General features: G+C 39.7%; 1 protein-coding gene across 2 annotated transcripts in view; it reads left to right on the plus strand.

Moving 5' to 3' along the window:
• The window catches only part of SQLE (squalene epoxidase), a 29,920-nt gene extending 15,206 nt beyond the window's left edge, over window positions 1-14,714 (plus strand). For both annotated transcript variants that reach the window (XM_075063220.1, XM_032783331.2), the window contains 6 exons: window positions 83-254; window positions 7,977-8,072; window positions 8,640-8,782; window positions 11,271-11,367; window positions 11,822-11,909; window positions 12,800-14,714. In XM_075063220.1, the coding sequence (XP_074919321.1) occupies window positions 83-254; window positions 7,977-8,072; window positions 8,640-8,782; window positions 11,271-11,367; window positions 11,822-11,909; window positions 12,800-12,992 (789 nt within the window). In that variant the 3' untranslated portion in view covers window positions 12,993-14,714. The remainder of the gene's footprint in view (window positions 1-82; window positions 255-7,976; window positions 8,073-8,639; window positions 8,783-11,270; window positions 11,368-11,821; window positions 11,910-12,799) is intronic.
• The last annotated feature ends 3,389 nt before the right edge of the window (window positions 14,715-18,103 follow it).

The following is an 18,103-nucleotide window of genomic DNA, read 5'->3' on the forward strand; positions in this document are numbered from 1 at the left end:
GGATGTCAGAAAATGATTCAGCAAGAGAGCAACTTTTGACCCCTTTACTAATCAGTTTTTTCCTTCCTTTTTTTTTTAAAAGGACTCACCACAGTTTAAAGCCAATCATGCTGAACTTGTTTTAGCTAATCCTAGTCCAGTCATTGTCTATCAGATTTCTTCAAATGAGACTCGAGTACTTGTTGATATTCGAGGAGAAATGCCAAAAAACATCAAAGAATACATGACTGAGAAAATTTATCCACAACTGCCTGGTAAGACTATGAAGATTTGTGTATGTACTCTTCAGAATTATAATGTATTATTCACCAGGGTGTGGGCGGGGGGGGGAAGGGCGGAGAGAGGGGTTGGTTTTGGCTTTGTTTTCAATTTGTTGCTGAATTGTCCATTTGGAAAGCCAGACATCTTATCAGTCACAATGTGTATTGTCAGGGAGCTTTTCTAAGCTTGACTGTCATATGGGCTGGATGGAGATTCTGACTCTACTCCCAGAAAGGGGTCTGCTATGGCACAGGAAAACCATGCTGAGATCAGGGTGGGGAGTTCAGACCTGGTAGAGTATGGAGGACCTTACTTTAACTGTCAATTGTTTGGTTTCAGAGGTTTAATTAAGCTTTGCCTTTCCTTTCTAAAGGGGGCAGAGTGAAAGGTATGTGGTCTGGTGGGCATTACCTTAACTCTGCATTTCCTGTTTTTTTTAATGTTTTGGCTTCATTTGGTTGAGCGTATTTCCTAGAACTCACGTGTTTCTGTTTCAGCTGCCAACATTCACATTCTGGGTGGGTACTAGGTATTGTCGAGCAACTACAACATCCTTTTAATGATGTTTTTAATAGTGAATAAACCAGCGGTTCCTAAATTATGAGTTGCAACCCCAAGTGGAGTTATGCTATCAGCAGATAGGGTCATGAATGCACCTGGATCTTTTCCACAAAATGGTGTCCTTTGTGCGGTGTGACCTCATGTGTATGGTGTGTGCAAAGTCATGCTGCATGGAAGATGTCATTTTGTAGAACACTGTACTGGTGAGGTCGTGCTGCAAGCCCATGTTGTTTTGTTGCTGTCTGGGGTGGTGGAATAAGTAAGTCTTAAAATGGGGTCATGCAGGCAAAAAAGTTGGGAACTGCTGTAATAAACCATTATACAGTATCTGTATGTAAACACAACATTCAATTACATCATGTAATGGCAGACAGCTAAAAAGTGACAAGTTTTTAAAGTGCTTATATACTAATGCTAGAAGTCTTATTAATAAGACGGGTGAACTAGAGTGCCTTGTATTAAATGAGGATATTGATATAACAGGCATCACGGAAACTTGGTGAAATGGGGATAATCAATGGGACACAGTAACACCAAGATACAAAATGTATCGGAAGGACAGAACAGGTCGTGCTGGTGGCAGAGTGGCACTATATGTGAAACGAAAGTGTAGAATCAAATGAAGTAAAAATCTTAAATGAACCAAACTGTACCATAGAATCTCTATGGATAGTAATTCCATGCTTGAATAATAAGAAAATAGCAGTAAGGATATATTGTACACCACCTGACAAGGATGGTGATAGTGACTGTGAAATGTTCAGAGAGATTAGAGAGGCTATTGAAATAAAAAACTCATAAATAATGGGGGATTTCAACTAACCCCATATTGACTGGGTACATACAACCTCAGGAAGGGATGCAGAGAAAATTTCTTGACGCCTTAAATGACTGTTTCTTGGAGCAGTTAGTCCTGGAACACACAAGAGGAGAGGCCATTCTTGATTTTATCAGGCCCAAGAGCTGAATATAGCTGGACTGCTTGGTAATAGCGACCATAATATAATTAAATTTAACATCCCTCTGGCAGGGAAAACACCACAGTGGCCCAACACTGTAGCATTTAATTTCAGAAAGGAGAACTACAAAAAATGAGAAGGTTAGTTAAACAGAAATTAAAAGGTACAGCACCAAAAGTAAAATCCCTGCAAGCTGCATGGAAACTTTTAAAAGACACCATAATAGAGGCTCAACTTAAATATTTACCCCAAATTAAAAAACATAGTAAGAGAACCAAAAAAGAGCCACCATGGCTAAACAACAAAGTAAAAGAAGCAGGGAGAGGCAAAAATGCATCCTTTAAAAAGTAGAAGTTAAATCTTAATGAGGAAAATAGAAAGAACACTAAACTCTGGCAAATGAAGTATAAAAATATAATTAAGAAGACCAAAAAAGAATTTGAAGAACAGCTAGCCAAAGACTCAAAAAGTAATAGCAAAAAAAAATGTAAGTACATCAGAAGCAGGAAGCCTGCTAAACAACCAGTAGGACCACTGGATGATTGAGATGCTAAAGGAGCACTCAAGGACGATAAGGCCATTGTGGAGAAACTAAATTAATTCTTTGCATCGGTCTTCATGGTTGAGGATGAGGTGGAGATTCCCAAACCTGAGTCATTCTTTTTAGGTGACAAATCTGAGGAACTGTCCCAGATTGAGATGACATTAGAGGGGGTTTTGGAACAAATTGATAAACGAAACAGTAATAAGTCACCAGGACAAGATGGTATTCACCCAAGAGTTCTGAAGGAACTCAACATAAGAACATAAGATTGGCCATACTCGGTCAGACCAAAGGTCCATCCAGCCCAGTATCCTGTCTGCCAACAGTGGCCAATGCTAGAGGGAGTGCAATCCTTAAGAGGGTAATGATCACAGTGATTTTCTCTCCTACCACTCGCATCTCACACCCCTGACAGAACAGAGAGTTAGAGACACCTTTTGTACTGGCGATTAAATGGACTTAACCTCCAGTGAATTTATCTAGTTTCTTTTAAACCCTGATATAGTCCTTAAGCCTCACAACCCCTCAGGCAAGGCGTTGCACAGGTACTGTGCGCTTGTGAAGAAGAACTTCTTTTATTTGTTTAAACCTACTGCCCATCAATTTCATTTGTGCCGCCATAGTTCTTAAATTGTCCGGACACAAGTACATAACTTTCCTTATCACTTTCTCCACACTGCTCATGATTATTATACCTCTATCATCCCCCGCTCCGCCCTCCAGTCTCCTCTTTTTCAAGCTGAAAAGTCCTAGCCTTAATCTTTCTCATATGGGACCCGTTTCAAACCCTTGATCATTTGTATGCCCTACTCTGAACCTTTTGTAATGGCAGGTATATCGTTTTGAGATGAAGAGCACATCTTATGCACGTAATCAGATGGGACATACGATGGCAATTATATAAGGGGCAATAAGATAGTCTACATCTATTCTCTATCTCTTTTTTTAATGATTCCTAACATCCTGTTTGCTTTTTTGACTGCCACTGCACCACTGCGTTGACGTGTTCAGAAACTGTCCACGATGACTCCAAGATCTTTTTCCTGACTCGTTGTAGCTAAATTAGCCCCCACCAGATTGTATGTATAGTTGGAGTATATTTTTTCCGCAATGTGCATACTTTTACATTTATCCACATTAAATTTCATTTTGCCATTTTGTTGCCCAATCACTTAGTTTTGTGAGATGGTTTTTGAAGTTCTTCACAGTCTGCTTTGGTCTTAATATCTTTAGCATTTAGTATGATCTGCCAAACTTTGCCACCTCACTGTTACCCCTTCTCCAGATCCATTTATGAATAAGTTAATAGGATTAACAAATTATTTGGACATAAGCTTTCGTGGGCTAGAAACCCCTTCATCGGATGCCATGAAGTGAAAAACAGAGGAGGTATAAATACTGGAAGGATGGGTGTTGCTGTACCAAGTTGAGGTCGTCCATGAATGAATAAATCAATTAACAGCAGGATTACAAGGGAGAGAAATAATAACTTCTGACAGTGGGTACAGAAGGTCCCAGGTTATCGACATCGAACAAGAAGTTGTGAGTACAGTGGGAGAATTAATTGGGGAAAATTAGTTTTTAAGGTAGGGTTTGTAATGGACGCAGCACACTCCCAGTGTTTATTCCAGGCCTAGATTCAGATAGTAAAGAGGTTTTGGTACTTACCACTTCAAATGTTTCCCATTCCTCCTGATATCTGCTGTGAATGATTGATGATCTCGTAGGCCTGACCTCACTCACTTGGTAAAGCAAACCCCCATCTCCTTCATTGTTATTTACCTGCTTCTTATTTTTCCCTCTTATGCACGATGAGTGGGTTTTAGTTCATGAAAGCTTATGCTCAATGATCATTTGTTAGATCTTAAGGTGCACAACGACTTCATCACTGTCTTTTGCCGATACAAGACTAACTACAGCTAGCCACTTAAATGATGGTCCTAGGACCCTGATTCTTGGGCAATCACCACTAGTAGTGACCCATTCTCCATCTAAAATTTACCAGTTATTTCCATACAACTTTGTTTCCCTGCCTTTATATACCAGTTCTCTCAATCCATGTATAGGATCTTCCTATTATCCATGACAACTTTAATTGTACATAATAGCTTTGTGAGGGACCTGTCAAAAAGGCTTTCTGGAAATCAAGTACACTATGTTCCACTGGATCCCCCTTTCCACAAGTTTTTTTAACCCTCAAAGAATCTCTAATAGTATTCCGTAGTATATTTTCCTACATGAACCATTGGCTTTTTTCCCACCAAATTTACTGTTCTTTCCTAGTGCTGAAATTTTATTCTTTTATTGTTTTCACTATTTGCCCGCGTCGAATCACACGTGTAGGCTTACCGTGTCTGTAATTGCTGGGATCACCTCTAGAGGCCCTTTTAATATACTGGCGTTACCATTAGCTATCTTCCAGTCACTGGGTGCAAGAAGCTGATTTAAAGGACAGGTTACAACCATATGTTTTAGTTCCGCAAGTTCACAGTTTAGACGTCAACTCTTAGTGCAGGACACCTGGCGTCCTGGTGACGGACCGTAACTTCTGGCAGTCTGGGACTGTATGTAAGTCATCAATATAGCTTCCAAAACCTCCTCTACTGGTGCACTCAATCTGTGACAATTCCTCAATTTGTCACATACAAAGGCGATTCAGGTAGGGATCTCCTAACATCCTCAGCCATGAAGACTGAGCAACCAGATTAATTATTTCTCCGCAATGGACTCTATCAATCTGTTAAGTGCTGCCTTTTGTATTCCTGATCTATCCAGAGGCCCTAACCAGTTGTTTAGCCCGGGTCTTGCTGCTCAGATTACTTGAAAAGAAAAACTTCTGTTATTACCTATCTGAGTTTATTGGTGAAAATTCTGAACAAAAGCAGGTATTTCACCAGTGAAAAGCTTATGCTCCAGTATGGTCTGTTAGTGTATAAGGTTGCCACAGGACTCTTTGTCGCTTTTCACAGATCCAGACTAACACGGCTACCCTCTGTACTAACTGTAGTCTATGTAACCTTCATTTAAATCACTGAGGTTGCTGGACGGATAGCTAATGTTGACCAATTACTAAAAAGGGCTCCCAGAGTTGACCTGGCAATTACAGCCGGTACTAGCCTGACATCAGACCGGGCAAACTGGCTTGAATATAGTAAAGAACAAAATGTCAGACCACAGTAGACAAAGAAAATTTGATTGGGGAAGCAGTCACTACGGTTGTTTGTAAAGGAATCATGCCTCCAATCTACTAGAATTTTGAGAGGTGTCACAGGGAGCAGTGGACAGGGGATCCATGGATATAGTGTATTTAGAATTTTAGAGAACGCTCTGACAAGGTCCCTACCCACCAAGGCCTACATAAATGTAAGTGTCATGGATAAGAAGGAGAACTTCTCTGATTGGTAACTGTGTTAAAAAGATAGGATTCAACAAAGGGTAAGAATGAAATTCAGTTCAATGGAGAGAGAAATAGGGTGTACCCCTAGCTGGTGCTCGTACGGGACCAGAGGCTTATTCAAATCAAACATGATCGGATAAGAAGTGAAGTAACGAGTTAGATGTGGCAAATTATTGATGAACACAGAACTAGCTCCAAGAAGTTAAGTCCGGCGCTGCCGAAAGAGCTCAAAAGGATTCTCAAACTGGTGGGACGGAGTCCAAAATGAGGTGAAATAATAGCACATTGATCAAGTGCAGTAAACACAATTGCGGACAAGTCATATCCCACTATACATAGAATGCATGGAGGTCTAAATTAGCACTGTTATCACTCAAGATAGAATTCCGGAGGTCATGAGTAAATTGCCTGAAAACCCAAGGTCCACTTGCTGCAGCGGAGTCAAATTTGCCATGTAAGAAAGAGAATAATAGTGAAGGAGCAGAAAAATGAGTATAATGCCTCGTATGATAGAATCCATGGTACACACCCACTGCCTTTATACTTTGTGACATGTTATGCCGCATCTGAAAAGATATGATTGATGTGAAATGCTGCATGAATAAGGCCAGACAAAATTATTAGGGGGGGAGCAGGTTGCTTATGAGGAGAGATTAGTAAAGACTAGGATGTTTTCAGCTGTTGGAGAAAGAGACGGACATATGGAGGGCTTATGATAGGAGGTCTATTAAAATCAGATTGGAGAAAGTGATAAGGAGTGGTTTTTACTCCTTCGCATAAGATAACTAGAACTAGGCCGATCACCAACTGAATGAATAAGTACAGAGATTAAACAAACGCAATAGGACAATTTTCCCACACAATGCCCCTCGAACTTTTGGGAATCTTTGCCAGGGTTTGCGAAAGTCAAGACTATAAAAGGTCTCAAAAAAAAGAACAAGATGTTCATGGGAGGGATAGGTCCAGCATAGGCTATAGCCAGATGGGAAAGGATGGTTGTCGCGCGCTCTGTTTGACTAGAAGCGGATGCGACTAGGGAGGATCACTTGAGTATTACTGTTCAGTACATTGTCTCTGGGCAGCGCTGGGACATTGCCCACTGTGCAGAAAGACAGGATGACTAGGGCTAGATAGACCTTTTGGTCTGTCCAGTATGTCCGTTCTTATGTTCTTTACAGTAATGTGGGAATTGAAATCGTATTAAGTGTGCAGCCATTTACAGTGGGTTTCTCATTTAAATACTTGGAGAAATCTAAATAATGGCAGAAATGAAAAATCTGAAGACAACTTAGGCCTGCTGGGGGAAGTTGGTATTGAAGAGACGGAATATTCTAGTCAGTCTCTGCTGAAATGGTTCTTCTTGGCGATTTGAAAACTATTTTGAGTGACCAATTGAAGGAGGCAACTTTTGTGCCCTGTTTCCTCTGATGATGTTTCAAGACGATAGATTTTGCCATGGTACTTTCTAGGTCCAGATCCTGCGTTACCAAATTGTGATTTGCCACTGATTTGAGAGAGAGAACGTGGGAGTAAGGTCATTTGAAAACCGCAAATGTATTATGAGTTAGTGTGCCTCATTCTGAATAAAATCTGAATTATTCTTTGTCTTTTCGTTTTTCCTTCCCTCTGCAAACAAGGTTGCTACACTGTGCGCAAGCTGCATTTGAAAGCGAGTGTGGATCGCAGTGCAGCGACTGGAGAGGACTCTACCCAGCGCTCGCCCATGTACACCATATCCCTCTCGGATGGTAGCTCAAGCGCTGGGAGCGCTGTGCTCCCCAGCACTGCGGCACTGTTTACACTGAGGCTTTACAGCGCTGTATCTTGCAGCACTCAGGGGGGTGTTTTTTTCACACCCCTGAGCGCGAAAGTTGCAGCACTGTAAAGCGCCAGTGTAGCCATGGCCCAAGTACCTGATACTGCAAACCTTATATATGATGAGCTCCAATTTATGTTCATACCTGTGTACGGATCCTATGAGGTGCTGAGCATCCCGTACTCCCAGTAAAAGTCAGCTGCAATTGAGGACATTCAGCATATCGCAGGATTGAGCCATTGTAGAGTTTGCAGCATTGGACCCTAATTTTATGTTACTAATAGATACCATAACATCAAACAGTAGTTTGTTCAGTTTCCATATGTAACACAGGTAACTCCGAAGAGTTACATCTCTGAGAACTGGTTATGAGTAGTTCTGTGCAGATTATTTGACTTCATATACGTAATATAACTAAATAGAGTTTTGTTACTGCAGAGCACCTAAAGGAACCATTCCTAATAGCAGTTCAGAATGATCGTTTGAGGACCATGCCAGCAAGCTTCCTACCTCCATCACCTGTTAACAAACCAGGTATAGTAAGAAAAAAATATTTAGAAGTATAGGATTAATGACCATTAATGACAAATTTAGAAATATTTTTCTTTGTTGTCAGTGCTACTTTCCCAGTCAAGTTTGTTTTATCTTTTGTGAAAATAGTACTTTAAAAAACAGTTGTGTGTGTGTTTGGCACCTATAAACAGCATATTGATAGTGACACTAGAATTAAGCTTGTTGGTTGGTCCATTTTAAAACCCTATTTTAAAACGTATTTTTTTTAAAGTCAGTTTCAGGCTGATGGTTTTTCATGCTTGTTATCTGTCAAAGGTGGCTTATTTTTTAAAGGCAAGTATGAAGAAATTTTTATAACCTGTCCTTGAGCTGTGTGTTAAAAAAAAACAAAACATTTCCAAGCTTTAAGTTGTTCAGTTGCATTTTACCCTGTGATTTTAAGCTGCTGTGTGGAATCTATGTAGTTTTCAAACTGCAATGCTTTCTTTGCTAAGGCTTAGCAAAATGGATAGAGACAGAAAAGTTTTGATTTCTAAAATGGGGTACTTGCCATGTGTTCTATGCCATTATCATTTTTCTCCCACCTAGGTGTTCTTCTTTTGGGAGATGCATATAACATGAGGCACCCTCTGACAGGTGGAGGAATGAGTGTTGTTTTGAATGATGTTAAAATATGGAGACGCTTGCTCCAGGATATTCCAGATCTTTATGAGGATTCTGCTGTTCTTCAGGTGAGACATTATTTTGATATTAGAATTATAATTGTGCTTTCTGAGTAGCGTTGCCAACCTATTTCAGAAATAAGGGTTTGTTTTCTTAGCGCGTCTGCCCCACCCCTTCTCCTAATGTTGCTGTCGTCAATAATAATAATTCATAAATAAGCAGCACTCACCCACATTCTCCTGAGGTATTTCTTGCTGCTTTTTGCAGTACTCAGCAACTTCAGATCTTGTTGTATAGAGATGAAGAAATAAAGGATGTCCCTTCTAATAAGGAACTGTTGGCAACCCTATTTCTGGGACATGCCTAGGCTTTAGTTTATGCAATTTCTTTCACTTACTTAAAATTTCTTCCAACTTGGGGATGGGGCAATTAATAGTTCTTTGCTCATCTAGTGAAAGCTGTTTTTCGATGTTTTTCTGAATCATTAAACTGCTGTGGATGGCGGGAGGGGTAAAATGGGCCCAACTGGGGCCATCCCTCCCTCCCTGTGTAAATTCACAACCAGGCAGGGCAGACACTCCCTCCCTCATCCATTCTGAGGAAATTAAGACCCAGGTGGTGTCTCTGTTCCCCACTCTTGCTTCTTGCTATGTAGCATTTGGGTGGGAGTGGGGAAGAAACTACAGAGAGGAATCAGCCAGATACTGTAGCTGGTAGGAGCAGTTGCAGAAGAAGCCAAATCAAGGACCTTTTGGACACTTAGAGAAGTTTCTAAAATGTTTGACTGGACTTTTACTGTCCTGTGGTAATTGGCTATTTGCTCCATTCCTTCGCCTTCCCCTCCCTCAGTCTCTTCACCTCAGCATTGCTCTGTACCTGCCCCTCTTACCCTCTTTTCCTTTGCCCTTCACCCTTCTTCCTTCAGCATCTTCTCTCCCTTCATATTTTCCATGTTTAGCTTCTCCTCTCCTAACCAAATCCACTGCAAACAAATGTGGCATTAACTTGAAGTTTGCCGCCATCACATTGTTACTCTGCTTGTTTGTTATATCCCATTTCCCCATCCTGTTTTTGTCTTGTCTATTTAGATTGCAAGCTCCTTGGATCAGGGATTGTCTGTGTTTGGACAGTGCCTCGCACAATGGGGCCTCATTTGGGATGGGTCTTTAGGCACTGCTGCAATAAACATGATTAATAATTGGTTTTGCCAGCATCCTTTATGTGCCCCTTCATGCTGTGATCTAGTCAGATCTCACAAGCTAAGGGCTTATGTATATGTTGGGGTAATGAGCTCTACGGAAGTGAGATTTCTAAAGCACACTAAGGTGTTGCACATTAATTAGTCTCTGTAGACCCTATTGGTGCACACTAAAGGACCCTCGTGTGCTTTAAAATAGTACTATTTCAGGCAGCACTATGGTTAACCACAACAGCAGAATCTACACAGACCCATTTGTGTGCTTTAACAATCACACCCTTGTAGAAGGTCTTACCCCACTATGTGAGGGGTATATTTTTCAAAGCGTTCATGGACATATTTTTCAAAAGTGACAGGTGCTTCAGAGCTTAAATCTCATCGATTTTCAAAGTTGCTAGTCACCAAGGTGCTTTTGAAACTTTTACCCTACATCTCTAAATACACTCTTCAGTATCAGTTGAATGTGATATTCTTCTTCACCTGCTCCTAAACTGTTGTTATGCACAGTAAATATTGTTTTCAGTTCAGAAAAATGTACAGAAATTAGGTCCAGCAAAAGTACCTTTAGAGGAAAGAATCAAAAAGTGGTGGTGGGCATAGTTCTACTGTTTTGAAAGAGTCTATCATTTTAAGCTATGCATTCCATACCTATATAAAGACTAATCCAAAGTCTACTGAAGTCAATTGAAAGACTCCATCAATTTCAATTGGGTTTGAAATAGGTTTATAAGAGGGAAATTATATTTAAAATAGTAGACTTATTCAAAACAGTACAAAATTTTTAGAGTGGCCAGTTAAACAATGTTTAGTTTGGCAGATCAATGTGTAAAAGAGAGAAGAATAAGAATTTACAAATATTTGGAGGGGTAAATACCCAGGATGGAGAGCAATTATTAAATGGGAAAGTGGGGTATAACTGGGAGCAATGGATGAATATCTGAAAAAAACGTGTGTATACTATATGATATAGTCTTCCAAGGAAATAATGAAAGCCCCATTAGTTAGAACATTCTTCCTGTCTCTTCTCTATTTCAAGAGATACTATAGGAGTTGGCAGGGGGATGGACTTTATGATGTAACAGGTCTCTTCCATATCAAAGTTCTATGATTTTATTATCCTAATGGCTACAGCAGAATGGGGGAAGAGGAGATCTAAATGGCTTTTAAACAGGCTGATGTCAATATTATAATTGAGACAGATTTTGACCTTTAAATAGAAAAAGTGTACAAAATCTGTAGGAAGATAATGCAGTAGCACCGGTATAACTTTGAAAAGGAAGTCATACCTATACCTTTTTAGAAAGAAAAGAGTATCTTCCTGTGCCCTGATATAAAGATTTTTTTTTTTACCTTTACAGGCAAAAAAGACATTTTATTGGTCAAGAAAAAAGTCTCATTCTTTTGTAGTGAATGTTCTTGCTCAGGCCCTTTATGAACTGTTTGCTGCCAGAGATGGTAAGTACATTTAAGAGAACTTCTGTAATTAAGTGAAACTTATTAAATAAGTACACTCTCTGTGTATTTTCATGCATGAGCATGTATTGCATTTATAATTTTCAAAAGATTTTAGAAATACTTATCAGTGTTAGACTATGCCTCCAAAACTGAGAGTAGTGCTGATGTCTGGTGTGAGCTGACATTTTGCTGATAATGTCTCAGCAAACAGCCCAGGGACAATTGGTATAAGGAATTCCAGTTAAAAAAACATATTTGTGGTGCCTGAATGTAGTACTCACAGACTAGTAAGTGTTTTGTAAGGTTATTCTTTACTTAAATAGTAAGGCCCGATCCAAAGCCCATTGAAATCAATGAATGACTCCCATTAACTTCAGTGGACTTTGGATCACAGCTTTATTTGGTTTTAGGTGGTTTTAGTAGTTACTGAAGATATTTTTAATTCCTTTTCTAGATTCCTTGCATCAACTAAGGCAAGCATGTTTCCATTACTTCAAACTTGGGGGAGAGTGTGTCTCAGGTCCAGTTGGATTGCTATCTGTGTAAGTTATATAAAATATCGGAACACCTACTGTACTGTATCAGAAACTAGCATAGACCATAGATAATGGATTGCAGTCCACTAATGCAGACCCTTGCTGACCCTGAGTCGGCAACTGCATGGGCAGAAGGGTCCACACTAGCAAACCTCTTTAGGATTGGTCCTTATTTTGTTTTATGCCTTTCATATAAAGTGTGTCCCAAAATGCTGAACAGTTGAAGATTCCACTCTTAACAGTTTGGAGAGGAAGTAAGATACGTGGGCATGAGAGTTTCAGTGAGACAAAGAGGTTCAGGATGGTTGAAGACTTGATGATAGCTGGCACAATTCATTCACCAAGAGCTGAGTTTATGTAAAGCTACAGAAGAGGCCAGTTCTAGATGAGTGGAGGGAGCAGGGATGGGAGCAGAGAGAGGCAAGTTCTTTGAAGAAGGTTGGTGTGAGTCTGGATGGTTTTTAAAAATGGGACAGTTTTGAACTGTATCCTGAAATGGATAAAACAATAGACCGTGCTTTTCTGAGCATGTGAGAAAGAGGGCTGCTGCGTTCCTCACTCAGTGGAGTCAAGAGAGCTGGATCTACGGAGGCTATCAGGAAGGGAGTTGAAATACTCCAGACGGGAAATGATAAAGGCAGGGATGAGGACTGCAGCAGAAATGGAGCTGAGGCAATGGTGTATCAGGGTAATGATGTAGGAGGAATTACTTAGCACACAGCAACTCCAAGTTATGCCAGATTCTTCCACTGTAGACAGCAGGGCTGGGATTGTTTAGATTAAACAGATGTTAGTAGTGTGCTAACAAAAATCTATTAAATTAATATGTAAGACCGAAAATTCTATAGTGCTTCAAATTTCTCTTTATTAATGTGTTTTCTCTTCTGTCTGTACAGCTTATCTCCTAAACCAATGGTACTGATAGGCCACTTCTTTGCCGTTGCGCTATATGCTGTTTATTTTTGCTTTAAATCAGAGTCCTGGATCATGAAGCCACGAGCGTTTTTCCGTAGCGGTGCTGTACTTTACCGAGCTTGCTCTGTAATATTTCCACTTATTTGCTCTGAAATGAAGTATATAGTCTATTAAATATTAGAGGGAATTGAATGGAGGAAGAATATGTGAAACTCCCCAAGCCTTTACAGTCTTTTGGACAAGTACTGTTCAACACTGTATTATGTTCAACTCTGTTTAAAGTGCAACCCCCTGTTCAGGATTTGGTTTAATTTTATTCTTGTGGGTATATGTACATATGTAAATATATGTTCCTTTACCATGTAAATTTAAAAATGATCTAACTGTTTACAAGGACCATCATTAACTGTTAACATATGGTAGAAAAGTAACATATGGTAACTTCTGGCAGAGGACAATTTCCTCACTTTATCCATTGCATAGAATGCACCTATAATGTTGATGATGTTAATAAAATGCAGAGTGAACAGTTTAAGTCATTTGCTGCAGCCTCCTTCAATGTTTCCATGGATTGTTTGTTTTCTTTATTACTGTGAAATATTGTAAGAAATTTTTCATTTATTTCATTAAAAGTCTTTGCCTCTATTTTATTTCAGTTGCAATTAAAATAGCAATCTACTGACACTTAAAAGGACACTGTCAAGGGGTTTCAGGTTAAAAAATTACCATATATTTAAACTTCATTACTGTTGCAAATGTCATCCTATATTAAGTAGCTAATTTAAAAAAATCATTCTCTTCACCAGAATTACTTTATGCAAGAGATTACCAGATCACAGTTTGTTTAACAACTCTGTATTTCATTCAAGCTACCTTCTTCCAGTTCCACAGTCTCACTTTATTTAAAAGACTTACCTTTCATTTTGCTTGTGCAACAGAAGTTAACAAATACTGACTATTTAACAGAAGTATAGCCACAAGTTGTACACACCAAAAAAAAAAAAAAAAAAATCAGCCAGGCGCTATTCCAAGTGGATATTAAAAATAGTAGAAAAGATTATTTAAAATGCATGAAAAAGACTTCAAAAATGTTCTTTTTAATACTTGGTTTTTGTTTTTCTTCTACAAGTTATTGCACGTGACCAAAAAAATTTAATGCCGTTTACTGACAATATTCCTCTCAATGTTACCTTTAATAATGTCCTTTCCTCTGCTGTGTTTTTTTGTTGTGGCCCTACCTTTCTTTTGATTGTATTATATAATATTGGATGGCTCTTTCCTTTTGGCTCACTAAAAACCCTTTTTTCAGCACTGCCAACAGGTTGGAAAATAATGACAGATCACTCTTTTTTCCTCTACAATTTACAAAAAATTGAGGATGTATCTTTAAAAAAAAATGACAGATTACATAGCTGTATATAAACATAATCAACTTTTCTGTTGGACTGTGAAAAATATTTATGGAGAGAATTTTAATACTTTATTTTATAAATATTTCAAATGACCTTTTTTTCCAAGTGAAAACAGAAATAGGTATATTTTTCTAACCAATATCACTCTTCATTCCCTACTGAAATTAAACATTGCTACTTTAATAACTGATAACTTTACTCAAAGGGAAAACAGTAATATTTTCAAATCCTATTATATATAAAAATTAAACAATGCCACTTTAAGGGTATTCAAAGTTTGCAGCGTTTATATTTAAAGTGTTTTCATAATTTGTGGAGTCTAATTTTTGAAATATTATGGATTGGTTTAATGCATTCTTAATGTATGTTTTATATATAAATATTCTTTGCAGTCGGTCTCCTGTAAACCAGGGCCTAAAGATCCTGAGCCAAATATGCACCCCCAGCTAACTAACTTAAATAAAGTTATGATACTTATTGTTCATTTGTAGATTTGTCACTTTCTCTGGGTAATGAATGTTGTAAGGCACCAATTTAGCAGTGACCACTAACATGCTTAAATTTACACATGTGTTTAAGTACCTTTCTGAGTCTGGATCTAAGGATGGATACCGAAGGACAAATACTACTCATCAGAGTTTGTAATAGGGGAACAGTAAATCCTGTGCGTGCTTGTGTTGAAGAGTAATTTGCAAATGTAACTTGATTAAATGGACATATAATTTGTCTACAGAACAAGATACAAAACATTTTTGAACAAACATGATGAGATGTTGAACTGGGATCTATTTAAAATACATAACAGTGACATAGACTACAGCGTGCTACTAAAAATACAAGCACCACATAGCATCCTGCTGCCACCTGAAAGTAAAAGCTGAACTTATTTGCATGGTTATATTAGATGCTCAGCAAATTCAGGCTAAACAATATAGTTGCTATAATAAAGGTTCATATAAATAAAAGGTTTCGATTTAGATCATCAAATACTAGAACTATCCTATGAGAAAAGTGGAAGAGGTCTTATCTAGATTTCAAAATCCAAGAGTAATTCCAGTTTTGCATGCAATTTTGACTTGATACAGAAAGGGCATAACTCTGCACTTGCAGCTCCCCTTTTTGAAGCTATGTGTTAAATTTAAGCAGTCACTCATGGCCTGACTTTTCTCCCATTGAAGTAAATGGAAGTTTTACTACAAGGATGAGCTCCGCCCACACTCAAACCTGCGCACAGGAAACTCTCCTTTAAGCATGGTATCCGCCATCAAGGGGCACCAGGGACCCATACTGCTCTACCCCTCCGTCTCCTGAGCACTTTGGAAAATCCCACTTCCTGGGTGAAATCCTGGCCCCATTGAAGACAATATAAGTTTTGCCATTGCTTTCAACAGGATCAGAATTTTTCACCCTGTAGGTTTAACCAACATCCTTTCAGAATTGCCAAAGCACCTGAGGGGTATCAGGCTGAAACTCATACCAGAGTGTTTCTCTTGGGCCTGAGGATTTTAATCACATCAGGATCTTCTGAGGCAAATGGCTTCAATCTTGGGCATTCAGGCTGAGTTTGTGCAGGAAAATACACACAAGTTGATGGACATTCTGCAGTCCTTGGCCCCAGAAAAGGTAGCTCTCCCTATAAATGAAGTACTATTGGAACCTGCTGTGACAGGTTGGATCACAGAACCCACCTTGGGAGCTGCCACCAGATGTAGCAAGACCACCTCTGCTCCTGCTTACCTGCCCTGTCAGCTTGGGACTTCAGTTCCCTGCCTGGTTTGAGCCAGAATCACTAGCCTGCTGCAAACTCAGACCCAGGTCGGAATCACGTCCCCTAACAGCTGTAGGCTTGCCTAAAAGCAGCTCACAGAAGTGTACTTGTCTTCAACACTCAGATGCCCAATTCCCAATGGGGTCCAAACCCCAAATAGATACGTTTTACCCTGTATAAAGCTTATACAGGGTAAGCTTTATACAGGGTAAACTCATAAAATTTTTCTCTCTAACACTGAGAGAGAGAGATGCACGGCTGTTTGCTCACCCAGGTATTAACACATACTCTGAGTTAATAAGTAAAATGATTTTTATTAAATACAGAAAGTAGGATTTAAGTGGTTCCAAGTAGTGACAGACAGAACAAAGTGAACTACTAAGTAAAATAAAACATGCAAATTATGTCTAATACAGTAAGAAACTGAATACAGATAAGATCCTCACCAGTTCCAGAATGCTTCTTTTTACAGACTAATCTTTTAGTCTGGGTCCAGCAATCACTCACACCCCTTGCAGTCACTGTCCTTTGTTCCAGTTTCCTTCAGGTATCTTTGGGGGTGGAGAGGTTCTCTCTCTTCAGCCAGCTGAAGACAAAATGGAGGGGTCTCTCACAGGCTTAAATAGACTTTCTCTTGTGGGTGGAGATCATCTCTCTCCTATGCAAAGTCCAGCTACAAAATGGAGTTTTGGAGTCACCTGGGCAAGTCACATATCCGCAATTGACTGAGTTCCTTACCAGCCAAGCCACGTTCCTAGGAAAGCCTAGATGTGGATTTGTGTCTTCAAGCTCATTGTTGGCCTAAGTGTTTCTTAATTGAGACAGAATAGTCTTTTCTCCGGAAGCTGACCAACTGCTTCACTACAGCCTACGTAGAATCAAACAAGTATGTAGCCAATATTTATAACTTCAAAAACAAAAATGATACATGCATACAAATAGGATTAATAGATTCAGTAGATCATAACCTTTACAGAGATATTACATGGCATATGTAGCATAAAACACATTCTAGTTATGTTATATATATATATACATCCAAAAGCATATTTCTATAAAGCCTTATGGGTGGCACCATCACACCTGGAAAGATCGTGGGATACCCATGCTTCCTTACTTCCAACAGGGAAGTGTACTGACAAATGAAACTATGTGCCGGTGCAAAGTCCTGAGTGCTTCTATTCTCATCCAGTCTCCAACTCCCTTGTTGTAATGGCAACTAGAGAGAGATTGTTTCATGGGAGATATAAGTCCATACCTAAGGCCAAGAGACTCAGAGGTTGGTTTGATGGGGATAAAAATGTATTTGATCTCATCCTTACAAATGAGCATGCAAATCAGCAGGTGCTGTTCTCTCCATTCACAAAATAATACTTTGAGACTATAATCAAAGTCAGACACGTTGCCTGAATCCTCCAAAGAAAAGTTCAGGATATTCATAACGGAAGATTGACTGGTTGCCAAGACGTCTTAGAAATCAGAACTGGACCTAGGGATGCAAGCGTCCAGAATTAATGTCTTTCCTCCTCCTCTCTTAAAGTCCCCATGTTATCCTGGAATATGCTACCTCTTCTTGTTGACAGTGCCATTCTGACAAGTCTATATGTTCAAAACTGCCAAAGATAGAGATTAACAACATCACTGGCAGCAACGGTGTGCTGCTGAGACTTTGCCCCTAAACTGCTCCTTACTACTCTGGTCTGGTTCAAGGGGGCGACACAGGCTAAGGGGGGAGCTGCCGCGGGGTGGGGGGTACCTAACGGTGCAGGAGGGGAGCTGCCGTGTGTGTGTGGAAGATGCCACTGCGGAGGTGCCTCAAGGCAGGGCGGGGGAGGGCACAAGGTGGAAGTTTCGTCTAGGGCACGAAACATCCTTGCACCGGCCCTGTCTAAGAGACACATTAGCACAGTCAACGCCTTATTTATATGATGGAAGGAAAATACAAGCTCCTCTCCCCACGTGGCACAACAGGGGGGCCTCTGCACTGCTCTCGCTCTGTGTAAAACAAGGCCTTCAAATTGTTCGCATGCTCGAAAATGGCCCTGAATCCAATGATGCAAGATTGAACTTCTTTCATTTCCTCTGTAGCAGTAGACCCGACAGCG

This window comes from Chelonoidis abingdonii, chromosome 2 (genome assembly GCF_003597395.2).
Source record: "Chelonoidis abingdonii isolate Lonesome George chromosome 2, CheloAbing_2.0, whole genome shotgun sequence".
Lineage (NCBI taxonomy): Eukaryota > Metazoa > Chordata > Testudines > Testudinidae > Chelonoidis > Chelonoidis abingdonii.